This window comes from Necator americanus, chromosome IV (assembly GCF_031761385.1).
Source record: "Necator americanus strain Aroian chromosome IV, whole genome shotgun sequence".
Taxonomy (NCBI): domain Eukaryota; kingdom Metazoa; phylum Nematoda; class Chromadorea; order Rhabditida; family Ancylostomatidae; genus Necator; species Necator americanus.
In genome coordinates, this window is record NC_087374.1 from 16,407,326 (window position 1) to 16,430,916 (window position 23,591).

The following is a 23,591-nucleotide window of genomic DNA, read 5'->3' on the forward strand; positions in this document are numbered from 1 at the left end:
TCGTACGTCGCTCCTTCTGCACTTGGTCTCCTGCAGAGCAATCACGTGAAATTTGATACGCTCTGCAGCTCCGAGAAGGGCATGCAGGTCAGCGTCTGTGGAAACTGATCTCGCGTTGTAAGCACACAGTCTGAGACAGTCTCCATGGCGAGTCGTGCGTGTGTCGCCTTGGTCCAGAATCAATGACGTCCTGAGCAACCTGAGATTTGATCGCCTCTCACCGATCGCCGTACCTCCGACGTCTGAGACGGCAGGGCCCAGTGTGCAGGGCACTGAGGCAGTGAATATGCTGGAGTGGCAAAGAGACTTTTCCCCAAACTAAGCAGCCATGCCACGGCGAGCTTAGCTTTCACCACAGGTCGTCGCCCAACCTATATGGATCAGGGAACCACCTTGCGACATTTTGCCAAGACGGTGGTGAATCTTAGCAGTGGTTTACTCTTAGCTAGGCTTCCGATTCCGAGAAGTCGGAATGTCGGATGTGTCGAACTCCTTCTCAGCTTGGGAGACCCTGCCGGAAGACGAACCTCCGCTGTGCATCGCAGTTCGATGCCCAGTGTCACCTCCACGCCACTATGAGGCGGTAAACCGTTGTGGAGGAGGTTTATTATAGCTATTTACTATTATTTTTACAGAAGAAATAGCAGAAGTTAAGAGTTATTCCTTCAAGAATTTATTTCAACTAGATTTTCGTTGAATATTCCTCTATACTATGATTTTATTTCCTTCGTTTTATGTCTGCTGCTTTTATTTATTGATTTTTTGGGGGACCATATCACTTTCCACTGCTCTGAGCCATCCACTTCATGTTGTCCTCTCGTTTTATCTTCATTATTCTCTTATTCTATTTCTCCAAATCCATTTCTTAAATTTTACCAGCTACCCATCTAGATGGTTTGGCCACGTCATTAACGTTCAAAAATGCATGTAATTCTGTTTTCCATCTCATTAGCGATTCTGGAAAAATTTCATTTGTGGCATGCTAGCACTTCTCGATGATGATGTTGCTAGAATGAAATTCTGCTGCTTCGGTTGGCGTGACAACAAATTCCAACGAAATAGTCACCTTACTTTTTTTTTAATTCGATGAATAAGCTTATTTTCATTGCCATTCCGTGCACAATCAGCTGTTTTGGCGTTTATATTCCTTCTACCGCTATATTGTGATATGTTGACACAGTACACCTTAGCCTGCTTTGTTTGTGGCACGGTAACCCGATATGGAGATTAGTAACGCATCACTCGAACTATTCTGTATAAACATACCTCACTGACATAGACACCAAGCCATAATCTAGCCGTAGCTGGTAGCTGCGAGTCTCATGAGGGAATTCCTGAAGATATGAATAGTCTTGCTCTAATGAACAAATTAAAATAATTTTACAACAATAAGCAGAATAATGGTAGTATCCTTGCACCTTGGTCGGCGGAGCTCAATTCATCGAGCAGAAAAATCTTGAGCTCTGGAATCTCAAAAAAATCTCTCATTCACCAATCGTTCAAAAATGGACTTAAACTGGAATGTCTCGTATTTGTCACAAGGCAACAACTTTTTTCGCTTATACAGTTGATTCTCATCTATGTGTTGAATTATTTCTAGCTTTTTTCTTGCTACCGGACGATAGAATTTCTCACATTGCTGCTATATCCAGAAAATAGCGGAGAAAATATCCCTAACACCCATCTTCTGAATATTTAGCGAAATTTTCCTCAGTTTTTTTCTGAGTCCATCGATAGTGGCATGTATCAGCAGTTGCATAACTGTAGGCAGCAGTTTCGAGAAGGAAGTTTAAGACCAACTAACTCTAACAAGACCTTAGGATGATAAGAAAGAGAATCTTTATTGGTTCAGAAGAATCTATAACGAACCAAGTAAATTTTAGTGAGTAAATGAATAATGGGGTAGACTCGCTATAATTTCTAACCATATTTTTTTGGTGTGGCTTTTTGTAGGGACCTTTGAAAACCTGCTTCTCATGAACTTTCCACCTATCTATCCATATAACGTTCAGGTGCCAGCGCATAGAATTTTCCCTTCGACCAAATCAAGTGCGTGAAATTTACCCAGCGAACACCACTGCATTTACACCCTCATTTCTTTTATGCTTGGTCTGCACTAATCAGCCATTTTCGAACAGTAATACGAAAAAAATATAGTTATCAGATCACCGCAGCTTTATAGTATCCTCAAATCTGACGTGTGTAGTTCTCGAAGAACAATCATGACCAGACAGTCCGATGCTAACTGCAGCGACGTTGACCTCAACGAGCCGTGATGTTCCTTGATGGCTTCGCGCCGTACCGTAGAACTTGTCCGATTCATGGTGTGTGACTTTTCGAGTGCTCGATCAGCTCCTCTTTTCGCTCCTTTCGTAGCATACCGTTTTCTTGTTTTCACTGCGGAGATCAGGTTGCGAATGCTAGCAGAACCAGGCGCAGTCAGGGTGCGACCGATTATGTAAGGTCTACACTTGCAAATTCTGTTGAGGACACTACAGAGGAGCAAGAACAAATGGATCACAATTTCGCCACAATTAGTGAATTGCACCTGCCATAAAATTGCAATTCTTATGCGTGATTGTATATCGTGGTGAAATTTTAACTAACCTCCAATATGGACTCTCAATGTAGAGAACCTAGGACCTTGGAAAGACGCCAGGAGTCCTTGCTGGAGAACAGCTAACCTTAATAGTGAACGACTTCTTCCCACAGAAGTAGTGGAGCAATCACGAATCAAGCAAGACCATCGGCTAGGATCAGTCACTCGAGAGGTTGTGGGAGTTAGAGAGTTGGAGAAAACATGCTTCCATTTCAAGAGAATTGATGATAAATTGCCTTTCCCAGAGGGCTGCACGCTTGTCCACGCGTTTTAAACTTCGAGTGTTAAGTCAGTGTTCCCGCGCTTCCCGGTATCAACTCTTGTATCAATTTATGAACCCGGGAGAGATGCAGAGTTTGGCGTGTCCTACGGCGGGTTCGAACATTCGGCTGTGCAGGGCTTGTGAGTCCTCTTTTACTGCGCTACACTCTCCTTTTCAAAAAAAAAAATTAAAGTGAACGCTTTGAAAACAAACCAAAAATAACAGCACTAAGGACATATGCTGAGTGCATCGATGTGTTCACCTGATCTCTGTTTATATTAAGAAAATCAGAAATAATCTTTTCACAACGTTTCACGTACTAATCTGTTAGTTTGTTTTTTTTTCATGCCTAGTACGATTTTTGAAATCTTTGAAACTCAGCAATTGTAAAGTGCACTGGTTAGGTTGTTTTGGATCGGTCAGCCACGTAATCCAATGCCACCGTCAGCTATTATTTTGTAGCAACGTGAGAAGAAATCTCTAAACTTGAAATTCTTCAACTTCCTGTATTATTACTCTGTAATTCATTGCCTACTCTTCTGATTGTTTTGGAAAATTTTGCTTCGCTTGTTGGTCGATAAAAAACTACACTTTTTCCTTTCTTTTTTCTCTTTGTTGGTTGTTTTCTTCTCTTTTCAAGTTGCACACCAGCTCTTCCATGAGATTTGGTGGGTTGGGTAGCATAAAGGCTGTTAAGAACATCTTCCTGAAAAACAAGATAGAGAACAAGATGAAGCAATGAACAAATAATTGAAAGGAGTTGATAAAACAAAGGCGCATGTTAAGCGCACTAAACTATTTTACGTCGAAATTTTGAGAAAATTTTTTCGAAATCACATCCTGGTCTAGCGCTGAAAATTTCGACTTCCACACTAGACTTCTATAACCAAGTCAATCAATCCATTGTACAACACGATCGGAAATTCATTACGCTATTTGAAAATAGAATAAGCCTTTTGTTCATCAGGATTTCATGCCTCTACTACAATCAATGAATATTAGCAACAGTATACACTTCCGAGGATTTTTCAAAGTTACTTTTGCAGATGAAGTCTCTCAGATATAATTGCCTTATTCATATTCTATTCTTGACAGTGGCAGAGTTTTCACAGAAGGTGTTTTCCATCTTCCATCATTTTGTGGGGTATTCCTTCAATTTCTTCACAAACAGTGACTTTCAATTGCTGGCTGTTTCGAAGTTTCTTACGGCGTATCGTAGATTTCAAAGTATTCATAAAGTAGTAGTATAAAGTATTTCTTTTATGCATTGCCACAATGAAACGTTTGGAGAAGTTACCGATTGGGTGAACGTGTTGCGTTTGCGTAATTGTCGTTAATATGGTTGAAGAAATAAGATGAAATATGAAATATAAACTAAGGAAATTAAGCAATGTAATAAAAAATGCAGCAATGACGTGTAAAATAATTATATATACGATTTATGAATGAACATTAATTTTGCTCACTGCTCTATCTCGAACCTCACCGCAACTTTATCCCAAAGAATACATAGAAATAGTGTGGAAAAACGAGAAATTGATACCGAAAAATTACTACACTTTGAAATCACGTTTTAGCCATCTTATGCTGTACATGGAAGCCGTTGTGGCCGCGATCATGAGGATTTTCGGATGCTCACCTACCTCAACCGGAAATCAAAGTGGATAGGACTGGTTCGTACGTTAAAAGTAACTAGTTACGACTTCTATGACCAAAACAAACCTCTTTATAGAGAGTAGTCGCTTAGAATAACCATGTAACGCAACGAACGTGCTTTCTCTCTCAGTAGCCCTCTTCTACTATTCCGTTTACAAAAGTTTTAAAAGTCCGTGCGTTTAGTCTCCGAATAGGAACACTGCTTAAGGGAAATAATGTCGAAGATTTGTCGTACGCCGTTTTTCAGCTTTGTCTCTGCATAGAATCAATTTTTAATTAGTTTTCTCACATGTATTCAGTGTGGAGTGGAAGTGCTTCATTTTTTCTGATGCTGAGTTCTCTGCGCTTCCGCCTGCAACTATGCTATCTCGCTGGGTAAATTTATGCTGGAAATCCATTTAATGAACGCAGTAGCTGCGAAATTTCGCACCTTCTTCCGTATTTTTATTCCGCGCACAGGACGCCCAACATTTCGTACGTCAGCACCGAAGTTTCTTCTACTTATCATGTGCCTTGATTCTAAGTTTTGTTAGTTTGGTAACTAAGTTCCTGGCGTTTTTTAATTTTATTATTCCGCTTGTCATTAAATAATTGTGACATAATGTTTTATGCCGTTCGAAAGAGTATTTTCTATTCTATCGGGATCTATGTTTCAGTTTTTGCTCAAGCTAATTTATACTAATTTTCAGATCATTAAAATGGAAGGTCAGGTGGAGAAAAATGAGCGTTTTCGACGTCTCCTTCTTTTTGCTTTTAATCAAGGTTCTAACGCCACAAGAGCTGCTCGCGACATTTGTGCTGTGTATGGAGATGGTGCCACAGCTGACAGAATCGCTCGTGACTGGTGTGCCAAGTTCAAAAATGGAACATTTGACCTCAGGGACGCACCTTCTGGCCGTCCAGCTGAGTTGGATGAAGAACGACTAAAACAACTTTTACACGAAAATTCGCGTCAGACGACGACGGAACTGACTGAGAAAATGCTCTCACACTGCCATGGAGAAACATCTTCACTCGCTGGGAAAGGTTCAAAGGTATGGAGCATGGGTTCTGCATGCTTCAGTGTCGACAACAAAAATCAACGAGCCACAATCTTCGCTGGTTTGCTTGCTCGTCACCGCGCAACTCATGGATACAAGCAACGAATTCTTTATCGAATAGTTACTGGTGAGCAGCTCTTGTGACGTTAGAACCTCGATTAAAAGCAAATAGAAGGAGGTGTCGAAAATGCTCATTTTTCTCAACTTGATATTCCATTTTAATGATCTGTAAATTAATATAAATTAGCTTGGGCAAAAACCAAAACATAGATTCCGATAGAACAAAACATCTTCTTTCGAATGGCATAAAACATTATGCCACAAATATTTATGGGCATGCATACGGAATATTAAAATATTAAAATTTAGAAAACAGCGGGAACTTAGTTGCCAACACACACAAAATTCCTTCGATGCGGCTATGAATTTTCAGTAGCGTGCCATTCGTACTGAGAGGCAGTGCGGAGTATATTTCTTTTCAGGAGTCCTAAAACGTCTAGATAGCATAAGTTTACAACTTACAGTTTACGCTTCGCTCAATTTTCGCTGTGCTTTGTATTTCTCTGCAAACAGTATTATAGTTTTTTTCTACACCATATGATTTTTACTTCCTCAACTTTTTTTTCACTTTGCAATTTTCCGTGTGAATGGTTTTTCAATTGAAGACGGATAAAAATGAGTGGATGTCGATATAATCGACAGTGGAATTTAATCAGGAATTTTTTTGGGAAAACATTTTTGGTGTTATTCCGCTGTTTAATTTAAAGGAAGCGATGCAGTATACCATTCACATTCGTCTTAGGGCCCACTTGAAACTCTGTTCTTGTTTTTCTGCAACGATCATGGGCCAGTGTAGCGTAGCGGTTAGAGGTTCCGCTTCCTTCGATCGGAGGTTCGAATCCGCCCTAGTGCTCACCAAGCCCTTCATCCCTCCGCGGTCGATAAATTGGTACCAGACTTGTCTGGGAGGAGAAAAACACTGACTTCACCCATCGACTAGCCACTGCAAGTCATTGTATAGGCCAGTTACAGTTCGTAAACCTCAAACGATTCTGAATTTAAGTGAACGTGGGGGCGCATCCCAAGCGGACTGAGTGACGCTAGGAAACTTTATCCTTTATCCTTTCTACCCTTCCAGAGAAGACGACAAATCCTTTGTAGAAAATTTAGGTCCAGCATTATCTTCCCGGGCTTTGTTCTAATTCTATTTTTCTGTTCCCTAGGCATTCATCTTATTGATGGTACTTTTTTCAAAAGAAAAAAAGAAAGGCAAAAAGGTATTGTCAAATCTAAAGATTATTCTTACTTCTTGAAAGACCAATTGTTAAGGCAGCTCCATGCATTAAAAAGCGCCCGACTACTTTCGACATGCAAATCACTTTTGAAACTCACCCTTTTTGCCGCTTGAAATTTCTGAGAAAAAAAATGACAGGTGTGGCTCCGTCCTTGGAAGATCCTGGCACTTTTCTGTTGCATTCCTCTTTACATTCAAACAGTATGTCGTGCAGACATTTTATTTGTGGGCCGGACTGGGTTTCATTCTATTCTGCTTTTTCTGCTAATCTAAGCTGCTCTTGAGTAAATGAGAGCGAAACATGAGAAGTTATCAGCGAATGTGGAAAAACTTGCCGGAGAGATGTTCAAGTTTGTAGGCGGAGCTAAATGGATACAGAGTTCTACATGTAGAGTACTTTTAAGCATCTTTCTTTCTAGCTTCTTGTAAAATTCTCAAATCCTCCTTCTTTTGCAAATCGGACACCGAGAAGTAAAAAAAAAAACAAAACTCGTACTCATTTTTCAAGTGCCACTTTGATTACCACTAGAGAATGAAGCTACGAGACGATGAGAGCTAGAATTCAGCGTCGCACGGGTAAAGAAGGGACGTGGCATAGACCTCATCGCCGGATGTACTTCGCTCTTCTTTCGTGTTTCGTTTCGTCCATCCTCTTTTTTTGCCAAATTTTCTAACTAGAATAAAAATTCCCCTGACGTATCCTTAAGTAAATTAACACCAATTTTGATATTTCTCTAAACGACTTGCGTGAATCGGGCCAGCACCAATTTTTCAGCTTAGACGCAACATATTGCGACTTACAGTAGGCAGGCCATCTGCACTCGGTAAATTTCGATCTTAATCTGATGAAAATGTGTGATGAACAAGCACGTTTTATGGTTGCGAATCGATTGGATTAAGTTATTCCGGAATTTTATCCCACTATGAAAAGTTCAGTATGGTAACGAATCTAATGTATGCATAAATTTGCTTGTGTCGGGTGTTGTGTGCGCCTAGAAGCGATACTGTGTCCTACAGTAGATGAGATAATTAGATGTCATGGCAAATTTAACACTGCTTGCTAACGATCTCCGGCCTGGCCACGTAACGTGGCCTTGGATGCCGACGCGAGTTTCCGCCGCTGTTTGTTCGACACATCTCTCAGTTCATGGCTAACATACATATTTATACGACCATATCTGCAAAATATGGGATTTTAAGACAGCTACGGTATTCCTCTTTCTTATATAACAGCGATTCGTTCCGGTTACGATCGAAGTGCGGCTTTATCTTTGGTCCAGCCTTTCAGCAGGAAAAGCCAGTTCATGTACAACACTTTGTGTGCTGAATCATCTCATATAAGAGCTGGAAAGGTCAGGATGGGTTCAGTTTCCGGTCCTCAGCGGAAAAAGTGGAACGTTCGTGTGTTTTCCGAACACTTACTCACAGCACTAGTGCAGTATACATAAAACTTTGTGGATGAATTCCGTGCGCAAGGTGTCTTCTTTGGTCGCTTTGTTCTTTCTCCATAGGTTGCTACCGTGATCTGTGGATTGCTTCATGGAATATGATCTTTAGGTGTTGACAATTCTCTTGTTGGGCACAGAGAGTAGAGTTTTCTCCTCCGAAGGAGAAGAAAACTAGGAACTGATTGTGAATTGTGACAGTTGTACGTTGTTCAAACTATTTCTACATTTGTCCCAAGCGAACTATGGCATCCATAAGATTTCAAAATCTGAAAAATTTCTAATCTGAAGATATTCTTTGTTTCAGATGTCGTTTTGCCAAATTTCGTCCAGGAAGCTGCATTGAATTAGAAATCTTACAGCACTCTAGGAGGATTCTCTGCGAAAACTTCTCACATTTCTACACGAAGCAATTCTGCAACAATTAGCAAAACAACACGCCACGCACTTCAATTTCTTATCAGATGTCAGTGGATTTTACATGATTTTTTCCTGGCGGCGATCCCGCCTCGACGGTGAGTCAGCTGCTGGCCGTCGCGGCGGTGGCGGCGATCGCCCAGTCGGGGTCATTAACGTCCATCTCTTTCTTTCTGACGTTTAGCCACGTTTTCTGCCGGTGAAAATTATGGAAGGATTGCCGTTCTAGTTTTCGGTAGTTCCTTGCCGCTTACTTTTTCTATCCATATAGGTTTTATTTCAATCCAAGTTAAAACAATTTCGTTGGAATTTTCAACCGATTTTCCTCAATACAAATCCTGTCAAGCTATTTTTCCGACATAAATCCAACCTAATTCTGTGACATGTTCCGAGTCGCTGCTATTTTTCACTTGCCTTTTTTAGACATTTTTTCTGTGTGTACGATGGATTTTTCATCCGTTTGTTTCACTCTCTCCGTTCCTTAGACCGGAAATCTTTTGGTGCCTGGCAAAAACCTCCAGATCAATCATAAGTTAGTACTGGGTAATTTCTTGCTTTTAAAATAGCTGACTAGATTGCTTGATTAACTGAGAACGAGAAGACGTAGACGAACATCCTTTCTTTCCTTTTCCAGTCTCTACTTCGTTCTTTTAATGGGATGTTTTTAACTTTTAGTTTTTCTACAGTTAACGCTTGAACTTTTGTTAAAAGGTGGCTGTTGATAGACAAGATTTGCATTAGAGCACATGAGTTTTCTGGGATTTGTATCCAAAGAGCCTAGGAAATTCAATCTCAGGAAAATTGTACGTAGCCAAGCGAAGAATTGAACACTACCTGATCCCCTGTATTAGGTAAACTTTTCGCAACATTCTTTTTTGTTTTTGTTTTTCGACCCCAAGAAGAAATTTTACTTTTTGTCAATGTCAGTAGTCATAAAATTGCTTATTTGTATGCGAGGGCAACAACTCCCAGATAATGGAATTAGCAGACTTTGAAATCCTGAGAAGGATATTTTTATTTGCCTGCGTTTGTAGCTTAACCGATCCCTTAGCGTTCCATCTGCGGCCGATTTTTTTGAATTTTCCACAGACTCGACTTCTCTGATACGTTTTTTTGGAGACAGCGTTTTTTGAAGCTGAAGTTTCAGTCCTCAAGGTCCTGAAGTGCATGGTTCTAACTACTACAAACTTCTCAACTCTGAATAACTAAAAATCCTCCACTATCACCAGCACTTTTCTATTAGTTTGTACAATTTTCTCTCACTTCTCTTTCTGTTCGACGAAACGCTAATAGCGCGAACTATCACTCACTGAAAATTAGGTGATTTAACCGACACAGTATCGAAAACGTTCCTTCGTCTACAGATTACAACGAACTATCATTACAACAACGCAGAACTCGACGGACAACAAGCGTGTAACCCGAAACTCGTCTCGGGCGAGATTTTGCTGCGCTCACGCTCGCAAAACAGCCTTCGTACAAGAGCATGGTACCATTGCGACGTCCTCTAAAAAAAGTGACTAAAAAGACCGAAAAGTGAACTCTACTAGACGATCCATGGAATAGTTGCCAAGTGAACCTATGAGAACTGGTTCTATTACGGACAGTTTCTACCTATACGCAATTTTCCCATCGATGTTCCACAGCTGGTAGAAATTATTCCTCATCGTCCAAATGTCCTTATTGTTGGGCGACATTATAAGAAAAAAGGCATGCGAGCGGAAGCAAATTGAATCTTCCTCCCGACTGAGAGAAGCTTATGAAAACAACGATCGCTGCTTTTGTTATGCCAATAAAATCCGCTTCGTTCGGATATTCTTCAGTTTTCCAGAAACCTCAGCCACTTGTTCTATTTTTTTTGTTCAGACCCACTAAGTTGTTTTCACCAAATTTGAAGATGATATTTATCCACAATTACTTGTGGAATATTTTCTTTTTATTAGGAAAACCTTGTAAAGAACTCAAACGAGAAATAAGATGGAACAGGAAAAAAGTTTTGGTAATTGGAAAATTTCATTTACTCAAACTTCATCTCTTCTGTGAGTGTCGCTTGCTGTTGCTCGAAGCAGCCGCTGGCTCAAAATTAACTTCTAGGGTGTGTTATACTCAAAGGATAAAGTCTTGAAGGATAATGGGTGAGTGTAGAGCAGTCGATTAGAGGTTTCGCTGCGACTGCACGATAGATCGGAGGTTCGAAACCGCTCTAGTGCCAACCAAGCCTTTTATGCCCTCTGGGTCGATAAATTGACACCATATTTGTCTGGGAGGATAAAAAAAAACACTGACTTGACACATCGGCTAGCCTCCGCAAGTTATCGTACACACCAGTTCGACGTTCGTAAACCTCAAACGATTCTGAATTGAAGTGAAAGTGGTGGCACATCCCAAGCGGATCGATTAATGCCAGACAATTTATCCACATTTTATTATGCTTATCCGTCTTATATTTGACCAATGTTTTTCTTATTGTTGACGTTTAACGGTGAAATCTTTTTTTTTTTGTTGCGAAATTTCGTTAATCTTAACAAAGATCCTCAAAAAAAAATTGTACGTTTCTGCGTTTTTCAGCATGCAAGGAACTATTTGGTGTTATTTCTTTTTGGAACTGTGAAAGGGTTTTTGGCCGTTGTTTTTTTTTGTTTTCAGCCGTTGTTTTTTGCTCTTTTTTCCTTGCAATCACATATTCGTATGGTCATTTAGCCATCCAGACGATTCTCAAAGTAATATCATGTTGTCCATTGTCTCCACTTCTTTTCTGCTTGCCTCTCTGGAATTTCCCCAAGATCCCTAGAAAATTTCAAGAGAGGAGGTTCAAAGAAAAGTTAATTATTTCCAAGAACGTTTTGGTTCAAATGATCCTAGCGTATTCTTTTGTCCGTGAATCTCCTCTGGGAAGGTGCTGTAGTCCCAGAATGTTCCTCGGGTATCCATTGAACCTTTTTGCATCATGCGTGGCCTTTAATGAGGTAATGCGCTACATAGTAGAGTAACCTGGTTTCGTCACGCTTTATGATCACCGATAGGTTCCATGCACTCGACTGATCAGCACTATCGAACCTGCTCACATTTATCGATCGACCAGCAACAACAGAGTCATGAGATGACAGTTCCGTTAACGGAAAAAACTTTAAAAACTCGCCTTTAACCTGTGCTTCGCCTTCTGTGCTCTTTCTCCGAACCACAGCAGTCATTTTGATGTGCTGGGTGTAAAAAATGGATTCAATTCATCATACAAGTGTGTGCCACAGTTTGCTTGTAACCCTGTAGTTTCGAACGAATCATCAACGTTTTGATTAGAAATTTTTATATACACAGTTTTTATCCTTATTTCATTTATTTATTATACTTATATATATTTATTGCTATTTATTATAATATTTTATTGCATTCTTATATACACAATCTCTCATTCTACACCTAATCCAAACGCAATTCTCATTGAAAGAGCAGGCGACTTCTAAGTTCTATTTCTTTTTGAACTTCGATTTTCGTCGTCAGTCAAAGTTCAGTCTCACTGCACATCCCTAGTAACAGTTTGTTTTTCTTGCCAATCTCTATCTATTTCTCATTTTCACTTTTCACTTTTCTTTGAATTATTTGTGTGGTTAGATAGACGTTTTCTACGTTTTCTGTTTTTTTACTCTATCAACTACTATTTATTTACTTTTCTCGTCTCGTCACCACTGCAAATGACAGCTACGGTGACTGTATTGGATTGCTTTATTTCTTTAAAACCCCTTCAATACGTAATTTCGTCCACGCGAATGAACAGGTCCTTTTAGTCCTTGCGATTTTTCGATGTCATCGTTTGATTTCTCCTGGTACTGAATTTCTCTACACGAGTAGTTGAAATTCATTTGCCAACGTGGAATAGATGTAAGAGATTTCAAATATGAAGTTACGCTTATTTTTGCGTTTCTGTGATTTTCGCGTTGAGGTTTCATGGAACTTTGGGACGTTTACTGAATATTCTCTGCGTATAGTTTATTTATACAACTATTTATTCGTTTTTTTTTAAAGTTTTCAAGTTAAAGTTTTTAAGTTCGGGTTTTGAAATTTTTTACTATTGAAGAATTTCTGTAGATAATGGTATCTGATCTCATAAGTGCAGTTGTCAGTCCTACTGAAGCAGACTGACTCGTCAATTTTCCAGAATTCCAGTTAAAACACTGGAGATATCGTTTCGTTATTGTAACTGGGAAGAAACGCAAGTTTTTGCCGCGACGGGTTTTTAGGCGGCGCCTTTCATTAGGCGCGACGCGAGCGACGCCCATCTGCGGTGGATTGAGCCTGAAGGCTTCACAGCACGTATCCGAACACACACTCACAAACACAACAGTGTCGTTAAGCGCTCAATGAACGTTCAATTGCGCTTTTAATGCATGTGGTTGCAGATGCTAAGCTCTAGGAGAGAACATGGCATTTTGCCAAATCGCAGATGAACCACCGGATTCGATCTCTTCATGATCCTTAGTGGCTCTCCATGGTTTTCGCGAACTGTGCAGCTGTTCTCTCTCCTGCAACACTCGGGATGATCTATTGTTCTCTCTCGCATCGTTATTCCTTGAGCATGCAGCGAATCTACGAGTTTCCACTTTTCGCTATCTAGACTACCCTAAAACATTTTCGGAGTTCGTCTTCAAAATCGTTTAACAGTTTGATAGGATTTTATGGGTTTCTCCTCTCGCTCCTCCCTCTGATCTCTTTAAAAAACTAAATTGGGAATTTTCGAATCAGCGCACTTTATGCATTCATCACTTATGAATACGTCAAACGTTTTTTTAAAGCTATGTATACTTCGAGTCTCCATTCATAACTTTTCGAAGAAATTAGAATTGAACTTTTTCTGTCATGCTTCGAATTATTTTCATCGAAAACGAAATGGTAGAGTTATAAATTGCCGATTTGTATCCTTTTTTCCTATTCCTAATACATATTCTTGAAATATCAAAATGTGAAGGACGCCGTATTATGCGCTTCCATGCCGCAAGTTCGTTTTAACAAGCTCACTATGAGATTAACGTCTGCAGAAATACCGATCTTACCCCGCAGCTCTATGTAGCTCCTTCCTGTTTAGTGTTCTGCATAGAAGTAGTTTTCGGTCAGTCTTGTTCTGAACAACTAGGCGAAGCTATCTTTTCGGTCAGTTTTTTTTTGCGCTCTTCGCCATTATTATCGGGTTTTTTTTATGAACACACCATTTTTTTGTGTTGCCGGCAAACTCACAATTTGTTTCGGTGACGGAAAATCAAGTTGCAAATTAGGACCTGCACGACGCTTCATGCACCGTATCCGTCTTTTCAGACATCACCTTCACAATTATTCTACAGTCAAAGTTCCAAACATCAGAAAGAACAAATTATTCTTTTTCTTGATGTGCTCATTTGGGCACGTCTGAGAAGAACAATTATAACATTTTTCTTCTTATTTCCATCGAGAATTCTTGTCAGTTCTCAAGATGCTGACCGACACATCTGTTCGCGAGAGGGACAGCAACGTGTCCGCAGTGGATTAATCCTCTCTCTGTGATTAACACCCTTTCTTAGCTTCTTGACACGACCGTTGCTGCCGAGTGGATCGTACTAGTAAAGAGAGACATGTTAACCAAACCTACACTTCTCATACACTTCTCTGCGAAGATGACCATCAATTGACGCAAAGGTACAGAAAACTGATGGAAAGCTCTCTTAACATGAACTGAAATGAAACTTGTGTGTCGTGTCTACCGGTGCATCTTCGAAATCACCAGTATTTTTTGCAAAATTCATCTCGCAATGTAAATTAAGAATGCAGTCGATATCAACTCATTCTTATTACCGTTTTGTCAAGTGCTTCTATCAAATACTGAAACTCCGCAAGTACGTCTATACATAATTGAGACTTCCACGTTGATCACTTTGTTTGTCTCCTTCCTGTTGGGTTTGGAACTCATGCTAATTATCTTTTTCAACGGTTTTTTCTACACGTTGGTATCTCCTATATGTTTTCGAGGTTGTTGGTTGTGTGGTCGCATAACCACTTTAAATACATAAATCACACGACTCAGTTGAAAAATAAAACTTCGATCTTCCTTGAACTTTGGCAGCTTGTCGATAAGGTGTATCAAGCAGAACATACCTCATCGATAAGCTAATGATGCGCTTACAACAGAGCGAGTCGGATACCAAGGTATGCAGGACTTGTGCTCTATTGGTCCTTGGTTTTGAACGTGATCCCTTACGAAAACTTTCCCTGCAGAAGGAATGTCAGAGGATACCTTAAAAATGTTTTGGTTTTCCAGACTCTGCGAAGGCGACGATACCGAAATGTTAGCCGTAGCAAAGAATGTCAAACGCTTAGCTCCCCCCCCCAAAAAAAAAAAAAAAAAAAAATCCGGCCTGCTCTAGCGCACTGGGTAAGTGAGTCGCTGTTGCTACAGCATCGATGGGAGGTTAAGTGCCCACTGAGCCTTTCATTTCTGCGTGGTCGATAAATTAATACCTGATTTGTTTCGGAGGATAAAACTAAGACTTGACATGGGCCCTCCTAGTCCTTTTGCAGGCCAGTTACACGTTTGTAAGCCTCAAACGATTCTGAATTGAAGTGAAGGTGGCGCACCCCAAGCGGATTGATTAACGCCAGACGCTTTATCCTCATTCTCATGAAATTCGTCATGAAATTCACTAATGAGTAGATTTTTTTGGTTTTTGGTCATCTATTGTACCTGCATAGAACTGAAAAAATTGCAGCTTCATGCTCTTCAGAAAAACTCACTAAGGACTCCACGGACACTTAAGAGCTTAATTCAAGAACACTGAGTGTCTCTATGCATTTATTTTGAAGCGCCGAAATCTCCTTCTCAAAATTCAAGTTCAATCAGGAACGAAGAATTCCGCACGAAACCTGCTCCATTCAACATATGTATAGCCTTGAGTGTTTTAGATGCTCTGAATTCATGTCATCTCGTCCGGATCCCAAAGCTGTTTTTGCTCCTTGACTCTTCCATAATTTATCTTAGTGATCTTTATTTTAATAGTGGTCAATTCTTAATAATTTTCCATTTGTCATATAGTCTTATTTGTCCAGAAAACCTGTCCGAGAGCATGTTTTGTTTGGTTACATATTTTGAAATTTTGCAAAGAAAAAAAACAAAATAAACTATGACTCCAAGTGCTATAGAATGAAAAACATATAAGTAGCTATGAACAATATTTGATCGACTACATCGAGAAAACTCGTCCGAGTAGTCTTCTTTGCAAAAACTCGTCTGCGACTAATTTCCTTAGTAATCTCCAGTGAATTTAAGCTCGGATAATGTACACGCGAAGCACTCTCATGGCACCTCGCAAACTTTCCTTTGGATCACATTCCACCACAAAGTGTTCTTAGTAGGTGATGTTCCTTGAGAATAAGTTGTCCTATTTTTGTTCTTTTGTACTGCATTGGAATACGCTCCGACAGAACACACTTCTTTGCCCGTGATGGTGAACGAGTTTTCTCCTCATTTAAGACTAAATGCTTTATTTCACTCCTCCAAACTGACTTATTTTATCCGTTTTGAAAACATGTTACACCAACAACTGTGAGCGTTTATTAGTTAAAAATCTGTTACCTATTTGTTCACTGCTACATCTTGATGAAAGAAAGAAGGAAAAATTAAGAAGAAATTACAGTAATCTATACCTATATTTTCTTATATTTATGTCTAATTTGTGCTTGGTCTCATCTATACAATTTAGTAAAAGCTGTAATTAATTATCCCAGAGTTTTTCTGCATGTTTCAAGATGTTCGCAGCATACGGTGCCAGATGACGATACTTCGAATCCATATTTGGTCTAAATATATGTTAAAGTGTCCAGTAACTCTGAAACAGACTGTGCAGCGGATACTGTAGTTCGCACTGATCACACTCATCAAAAAGGAAGCCTATTGTTGATGAAATGTGCGAACGTGTGTCACATCCGCTGTGACACACACTCGCACTTTATTACGCTTCTTCACACTCTCTCTAATCTCTCTAAATATGACACTATTTTAGGACCACGCAATTTTCTAGTTTTTCATTGCTCAAGATTATTCGATGAACCATTAATATTCGCTAAAATATGCCAAGTTCATAATGCGGCTAAGAGATGATTTACGTAATTACACACTTTTTTCTCCGGAACGATTAGACCCATGTGGTGCGAATGGTGGCAGCGAATGGCACACGAGGAACATATGTGACTCCGTCACTTATCGATTTATTGATTGATCTACGGTGAATCGCTCTCTGTACTGCTTCCTCCTCTCTCTTCCACGTTTCTGTCGTTCTTGCCGTAGCTTTCTCATCATTTGAGCTTTTTTCCTGGAAATGTGTTTTGATCTTGGCGTCGTTCATTTCTCTCAATCGAAATTTTAGAGGATGGAAGACGAATTGTTATCGTTTTCTGGCGAGGTGCCAGAAGAGTTCAACGTCACAGATCTCGAGCTTTCCGATGCAGTGTTCAGTCAGGGCAGCGTATTAAACGTGACAGTGGTTGACGATTTGGTTACGACATTTGGTGAGTACAATAACGTTATGAAGGTAATTGTTGATTTTACAGATCAATAATTGATTATCTCCATTGCGTTGTTTTTGGTTTTTAGTCGAACTACCGATTCAGTTTACTCTCATTATCACAATTTTGCATTCACTGCGGGTCATTTCTACTTTAAGTCCGCTAATTGGTTTTTTGATTTTTGTTGATTGATTTTTTTTTGAATTTATTGATTTTTGTTCGTTTATTGATCGGTTTCAGTTGTTTGGTATATTGTTATGTGAACCCTTTTGCCAAAGTTCGTCTTCAATTTTTTAATGAAGGTCAAGCGATAGCAAAGGTTACTATTTTCGAAAAATCCTCACAATAATCTCTGAATTTCCAGAAGATTTTCAAAAATCTTTGTTTTCTAAATCCTCTGTTTGTATAGATTTCCTACGCATACTTACTTACTTTCCTACGCATATTAATTTTATTTACATAACTTTTGTGCAAAAATGGTTTATTTTTGGCCACATTTCTATCGTTGTCAGCGCTACCGTAAGATCTTTTTATATTTCCAGCAACACTTATTCCATACTCTCCGAATTACTATCGCATAGCTGCACTCTCCGCGAAATGTGCACTATCTCTTCTGGTTCTCGTACTGTCAGCGACTATCAAAAGAGATTTCTTGAAAGTATTCACACTATTCCTACTATTGCCGATGGTTCTAGAATGTGGATTTGATGTATATTCGGAGATAAAAACCAGTGTTACTTATTACGGATCCAGGTGATTTCATGCTTTCATGCTTCGAGGGAATAGCGCTTTTTTCTCTTCCTTCATTTGTTTATCTTTCCCCTAGAGCGAAATTACTTTTATGATGAATACGTATGCAGTTTGATATTTTTCGTTCCTGGTTTTTTCGTTCCCCTGTGGCTCTGTTCTGGTACCGGAAAAGGGGCATATATGAAAAGCGGAAAGAAAAGAAAACCCCTGTTTTAAATTCCCACCACAATTCTTGATTATTCAGGGAACTTCTACTGAAATACCATCGTGGTAATTATTACGATGTACCGACAAGTTCGCTGCAACAGTAAGTTTTAGTGATTTTCATTACTTCGTTGATGTTCTTCTTCATCGTTTAATTTTAGTGAATCTCTGAGAATTTACCAGGAGATCTTATCCAGATACACGACATACAATATCTACAGGTAGGTTCAAGCTCCAGCGAACACAATTTTTCGAGGATACTTCCCACGAGGACTTTTTATTTTCGCAGCGTTAGGAGACTCTGTTGATGGAGGTCTAAAAATTAGTGGAACATCGTTGCAATATGTGATTTCGCGCCGACACTAACAAAGACACTTCTAGCGCAAAATTCGGTTCTGAGGATAACTTTTTTTCCTGATTCGAGAAGACTCTGTGTAGAACGGACGCCAATCAATATATTGATTTTTCCAGCGCAACGATTTTTTTGGCACTTGTCTGCTACATTCTTTCGGATATTCTATTCTGGTCTACTTTATTCTCTTCCGTCGTAGCTTTTTACTATGCCCATAAGGCTATCGTGCGACCTGAAGAAATCAACTACATTCCTTATGTGTAAGTCTCTTACATTTTATTGGAAAATGGGGGGAGGGAACGTAAATAGCTTGCGCAAATTTATATTTCAAAAAAATCTTGTGAAATACAGCTGCATTTTACAGCGGCTTTCTGTTTTGTGGTTCTAATTAAGACTATGGTTTTGGGGCCCTTAGCATTTTTCCACCCTTACTTTGTGAAAAAAATGGAATGAAGGTTCCAAGCATTAAAAATACACCTAAAAAATCCAGCTTCCGTAGAAATGCACTGAAAATTATCTTTTTGTTCATTTATTCAATCATTTGAATCACGTTATATTTTCGCGTGTTCAGTAAAATTCTAGTTTAATTTGACTTTTAGATGGTCATTCTTGAAAGTACAACTTTTTCCAATACTCTTCACGTTGATCGACACACTTCTCGCCTTATTCGAGGTAATTTGATTTCTTTCGTCCTTTTTTGCCTCATTCAAGAACTCAGCAGCCCTTGAAATACATAAAAAAGAGAAGAAACGAGAACTCTTTCTACTTTTGTAAACTTTTATTGTTATTTATTTCTCCAAAATCATATATATTGTACAGGTGCCGATATATGTCCAACTAGGAGCCACAGCTATTATTCGACTAGCTGCCTGTCTTGCATTTATCACTCTGAGCATTCAGATTTTTGCGGTAAGTCATCTTTTCTGTATAGAGCGTACTATTCTTTCCTGTTACCATTCATTTGGCCATTTTCATTGCAGTCCTTCATTGTGTTCTGTAGAAGAAGAGATGATTATACCAAGTCTTCACCATATGATCAAGTAGGTTTTCGATTTTTGTCTTTTGCCATTTTTTTTTCCTTGCATTCATATATTCGTTGGTCATTTTGCATTGCGGAGAGAAAATTCTGCCATGGGGTAGCACAGAGATTTTATTCACGCTTTTCATTTATCTATCTCTAGTTACTTCTTTATTCATTCACTTTTCGCTCTTTCATCTACTTATTCGTTCATTTACACATTCACGCGATTGCTCAATAGTTTATTTGATTGCAGTATTACTTAGATACTTAGATGGCCTGTCTTCGCTGGATGTGCGGGCCCCAGCATCTCTTCCACTCGTTTCGTTTACTCGTCATTGTCATCCAAGATGTCCTCAAGTTTCGTGAGTGACGTTGACGAGGTCCTTGAGCCGTATCCAGCTAAACTCTCAGCTGACCCATCCGTGTAGCGAACACGTCTCGTTGGCGGTCTCTCTCGAGGGTGTTTAGCATCTCTTGGGATCCACTCTAGCGTTGTTTTAGTCCATCTATCGTCGATTCTTCTCATGATGTGACCGGCCCATCTATGTTTTGCTTTCGATACATATTCTGCTGGGTCGCGAAGACGGGACATTCCTATTAATTCGGATCTGCGAAGACCGGCTAGGTGTTGTGTGCGCCGGTTAAACTTCAGAAGGCATCTCTCAAGGGCTCTGTGGGTAGTAAGTAGCTTTCTAGACGTGGCAGCGGTGTCTGCTCACGTTTCCGCTGCGTAACAAAGCGTTGGAAGAACTGTCCAATCGAAAAGATGGGCGCGAAGGTCTTGGTCCGTCAGTCGGTCCATAGCTACCCTGACGGCTGCGAATGCTGCCCATGCTGCTCTCATTCTTCTATTCAGATCTTCGCTCAAGTCGTTTTCCATATTCATAGAACGTCCGAGGTATTCGTATGACGAAGTTTCTACGATTTGGGAGCCTTCAAGTTGTACTCCTCCGTCCTCGCAGTAGGTGTTCTTCATGAACTGTGTTTTCTTTCTGTTTATTCGCAGTCCTATTCTCTTCCCTGTTTCGTTTAATTCGTTGAGCATCGTTTCTGCTTCACTGGTACTGCTTGAGAAGAGAACGACGTCGTCCGCGAAACGAAGGTTTGAAAGAAATCTTCCATCAACACGTATGCCCCTTTCATCCCAGGATAGTGATTTCCATTGCAATGCGGCCGTAAACAGCTTCGGCGATATAATATCGCCTTGTCGTACCCCCTTTCCAATGGGTATGGTGAAGGAGCGGTTGAAAAGCTGTATCTTCGTGGTGCATAGATGGTAGCAATTGGCTAATGTCCTCAAAGACGAAGCGTCCACACTTTGATCGACATCAACAGAATTGCATTCGTTTCTACACTGTCGAAGGCTTTCTCATAGTCGACGAAGGTTAGAACAAGGGGCAGGCGGTATTCCCGGCAAACCTCTATGACCCTCGACACGGTCTGGATGTGGTCCAAGCAGCTGAACCTTTGGCGGAATCCAGCTTGTTCTTGAGGCTGGGCTTCATCCAGCGTCCTATATATGCGCGTGAGGATGATCTTGGTGAACACTTTGTATAACACGCTCAGCAAGCATATCGGACGGTAGTTCCGAAGGTCCTCTCGGTCACCTTTCTTATGGATAAGAACGGTTCGCGAGGTCCTCCATTGGTCTGGGATCCTTTCTTTCTCAAGGTAGGATGTCATGTGCGCTGCTAAGATTAAATGGAGCTAGTGGCCACTAGCCCGAAGAAAGTCTGCTGATATAAAATCAGGTCCGGGGGCTGTGCCAGGTTTCATGCTCTTGATAGCGACTCGTACTTCCGAAGGGAGAATCCGTGGTTGAGCTTCGCCAGTGGGGATGATTGGGCTTGACACAGGGGTTGATGAACGGAAAAGGTTCGAGTAGAACCTCTCCGTAATGATTTCCATCTCACGACGAGAAGACGTGCGAGTCCCATATTCGCTCAGCAAGGCTGCTAGCGGAATGTTATATTCGCGAAGATCCCTGCGGCACTTCTTTAGACTCGTTCTTCTTCGTGCTGCTTCCAAAATCTTCTTCTTCCTGTACTTCAAAAGATCCTTCTGCAACGCTTTTCTGCAGCTAGTGTTTGCTACTAACCGTGCAATGTGCGATGCATTCGGATCAAGCCTCAAAGCCCTTCTTCTTTCCAACAATTTCTTGGTGGTCTTCGAAATTCGATCCAAGTTTGTCGTGCGCGGCTTCGAGGCACGTTCAGCACAGGCTCGTAATCCTCTGAGCAGCATCTCGTACTCCACGTTTGGGTCCTCCTCCATGTGCCAGTCACCTTGGGACAAGCAGTCCTGGAGTAGGCAATCGCCGTAGACGACTTCTTTTCTCCTTTGTCGCCGATAGCAGATGTTCTTTTCCATCGTGTGGCTAAGTCGTATTTTCGCAGGAAGGAGACGGTGATCAGAACCACTACAAAAGGATGGTACTATTGAGACATCAAGTAGACACCACCTCCGGTTGGTGAGTATGTGGTCGATCTCCGCACGAGTCGCGCCATTGGGCGTTTCCGATGTCCACCGACGATGATCTTTTTTCATGAAAAGAGAGTTGCTATGAAAGAGGCGAGCGACGGACAACAGCCCGGCGAGACGATTGCCATTTGCATTCCGGTCCCCTTGTCCAAATCTTCCAATCCTGTATTCCTCTTCTGTGGCCTTTCCTAGTTTTGTGTTGATTCCAGTATTCTAGCCAACAAATAAACCTTGTGAAATACCAATCAAATCAAATTAGTGTCATCAAAACACCAATAAATCTCCCCCTCCACTGGTTAACTTAAATTTTCTCTTTTCCTTCCGTTGTTTCTCTAACAAAGTTCACCGGTCAGGGACAATTTTATCCCCGATCACGTAGCCATCGCTTTCAGCAACATAGCAGCATTTGCTGCAAAGCCAACTTCTATTTTTGCAGAGCGTATTAAGAGAACAGCGAATTATGTGTGGTTCTATTCCAGAGGATTGCATCCGTGGCATAGGCGCAGTGCTCATCAGCACTGTAAAAGCAACAAAACCTTATTCATTATTTCACTCGAAAAATATCCAATAGTATTGGACATTTTCCTGAGCCCACTCTTTTTCCTTTGTTTTCTGTAGTTCCAACTCGTCTAATTCTCGCTGTAAAGACGTTGAAGTAGTATGTGTGAAAATAAGTGCTATTGAATGTACTTAATAAGGCCTCCACTTTTTGTGATAATATAAACATGAACTAAACATTGAAAAGAATGAAAATGAATGAAAAGAAATGGCAATTTAAACAATGGACAAAAAATTGCTTTCATTTTTTACATAAGCGTTTTAATTAAGAATGCACGCGATGTGCTGCTAAGCTGCACATCAGTACTGTAAATAAACAAAATAAATAACTAAATAAGCTCATCCATCCACTATTTTAAGGTTCGCGACGGTAAATGGAGGCTCTTCTCACTTATCCTCTTTCAACTCGTCCTCCATGTGATTACATCAATGCCCTATCTAAGTAAGTCTATGTTAGTTAGCAGATGTTAAAAAAAATTAGCAGGCAGTGAATAACTGGAAGGAAGATGTTGGTCTTATTTTATATGTTCCAGTTTGGGCCGTGATCTCCTTCGGTCAGGATATCTTGATCGCATTTGACTTTCCCCCCGAATCCGTACGAGAACTACCGCTTCATTTAGCGGCGGACGCATTCGTCGCACATCTTTCAGCATTCCTCATTCGACCAATTCTACTTCTACTTGCTGTCTTGGCACTAATAGCGCCATATCGCAAGAGGTTCCTTCGTTTCTTCTGTCCTTGCTGTCGCCGGGACTAAGCTGACAACGTTTCTCACCCAAACAAGTTCCACACTGCTTCTGCTCCTATCTAGGTCGGGATCAGAAACGGAAAAATACTTCAATTCAAATGAATTCAATTGGATAGTTAGGAAACCGTTATTTGATTTCGTTATACTGCGGTAGTGCCAACGTAATGCCTCTGCATGGCTCGAAAACTATTCGTTTCCCGATCATATAGCCATTATATAGCTATGGAAGACACTTCAACGTCCC

General features: G+C 40.4%; 5 protein-coding genes across 7 annotated transcripts; 2 read left to right on the top strand and 3 right to left on the bottom strand.

Annotated features, from left to right (window-relative positions):
• Window positions 1-472: 472 nt before the first annotated feature.
• On the top strand, window positions 473-23,356 carry RB195_001525 (uncharacterized protein; the record flags this gene model as incomplete). Of its 3 annotated transcripts, XM_064198348.1 has the most annotated exons (12): window positions 473-583; window positions 4,439-4,534; window positions 17,095-17,236; window positions 17,776-17,986; window positions 18,228-18,290; window positions 18,349-18,408; window positions 18,659-18,799; window positions 19,139-19,211; window positions 19,359-19,448; window positions 19,520-19,579; window positions 22,960-23,041; window positions 23,133-23,356. In XM_064198348.1, 12 exons carry the CDS (start codon window positions 473-475, stop codon window positions 23,354-23,356), a joined length of 1,353 nt encoding a protein of 450 aa, XP_064054229.1. The 3 variants fall into 3 exon arrangements, with proteins under 3 accessions (XP_064054229.1, XP_064054231.1, XP_064054232.1); XM_064198350.1 differs by lacking the exons at window positions 473-583; window positions 4,439-4,534; window positions 22,960-23,041; window positions 23,133-23,356 and adding exons at window positions 17,474-17,480; window positions 17,536-17,552; window positions 19,814-19,831 and having other exon boundaries at window positions 17,098-17,236; XM_064198349.1 differs by lacking the exons at window positions 473-583; window positions 4,439-4,534; window positions 22,960-23,041; window positions 23,133-23,356 and adding an exon at window positions 19,814-19,831 and having other exon boundaries at window positions 17,098-17,236.
• RB195_001526 (uncharacterized protein) lies at window positions 5,216-5,701 on the top strand (the record flags this gene model as incomplete). Its single annotated transcript, XM_064198351.1, has 1 exon — window positions 5,216-5,701. One exon carries the CDS (start codon window positions 5,216-5,218, stop codon window positions 5,699-5,701), a length of 486 nt encoding a protein of 161 aa, XP_064054230.1.
• On the bottom strand, window positions 19,886-20,605 carry RB195_001527 (uncharacterized protein; the record flags this gene model as incomplete). Its single annotated transcript, XM_064198352.1, has 2 exons — window positions 19,886-20,231; window positions 20,280-20,605. The coding sequence occupies 2 exons, from the start codon at window positions 20,603-20,605 to the stop codon at window positions 19,886-19,888; spliced, it is 672 nt and encodes a 223-aa protein (XP_064054233.1).
• Window positions 20,857-21,243, bottom strand: RB195_001528 (uncharacterized protein; the record flags this gene model as incomplete). Its single annotated transcript, XM_064198353.1, has 1 exon — window positions 20,857-21,243. The coding sequence occupies one exon, from the start codon at window positions 21,241-21,243 to the stop codon at window positions 20,857-20,859; it is 387 nt and encodes a 128-aa protein (XP_064054234.1).
• Window positions 21,268-21,930, bottom strand: RB195_001529 (uncharacterized protein; the record flags this gene model as incomplete). Its single annotated transcript, XM_064198354.1, has 1 exon — window positions 21,268-21,930. The coding sequence occupies one exon, from the start codon at window positions 21,928-21,930 to the stop codon at window positions 21,268-21,270; it is 663 nt and encodes a 220-aa protein (XP_064054235.1).
• Window positions 23,357-23,591: the final 235 nt, after the last annotated feature.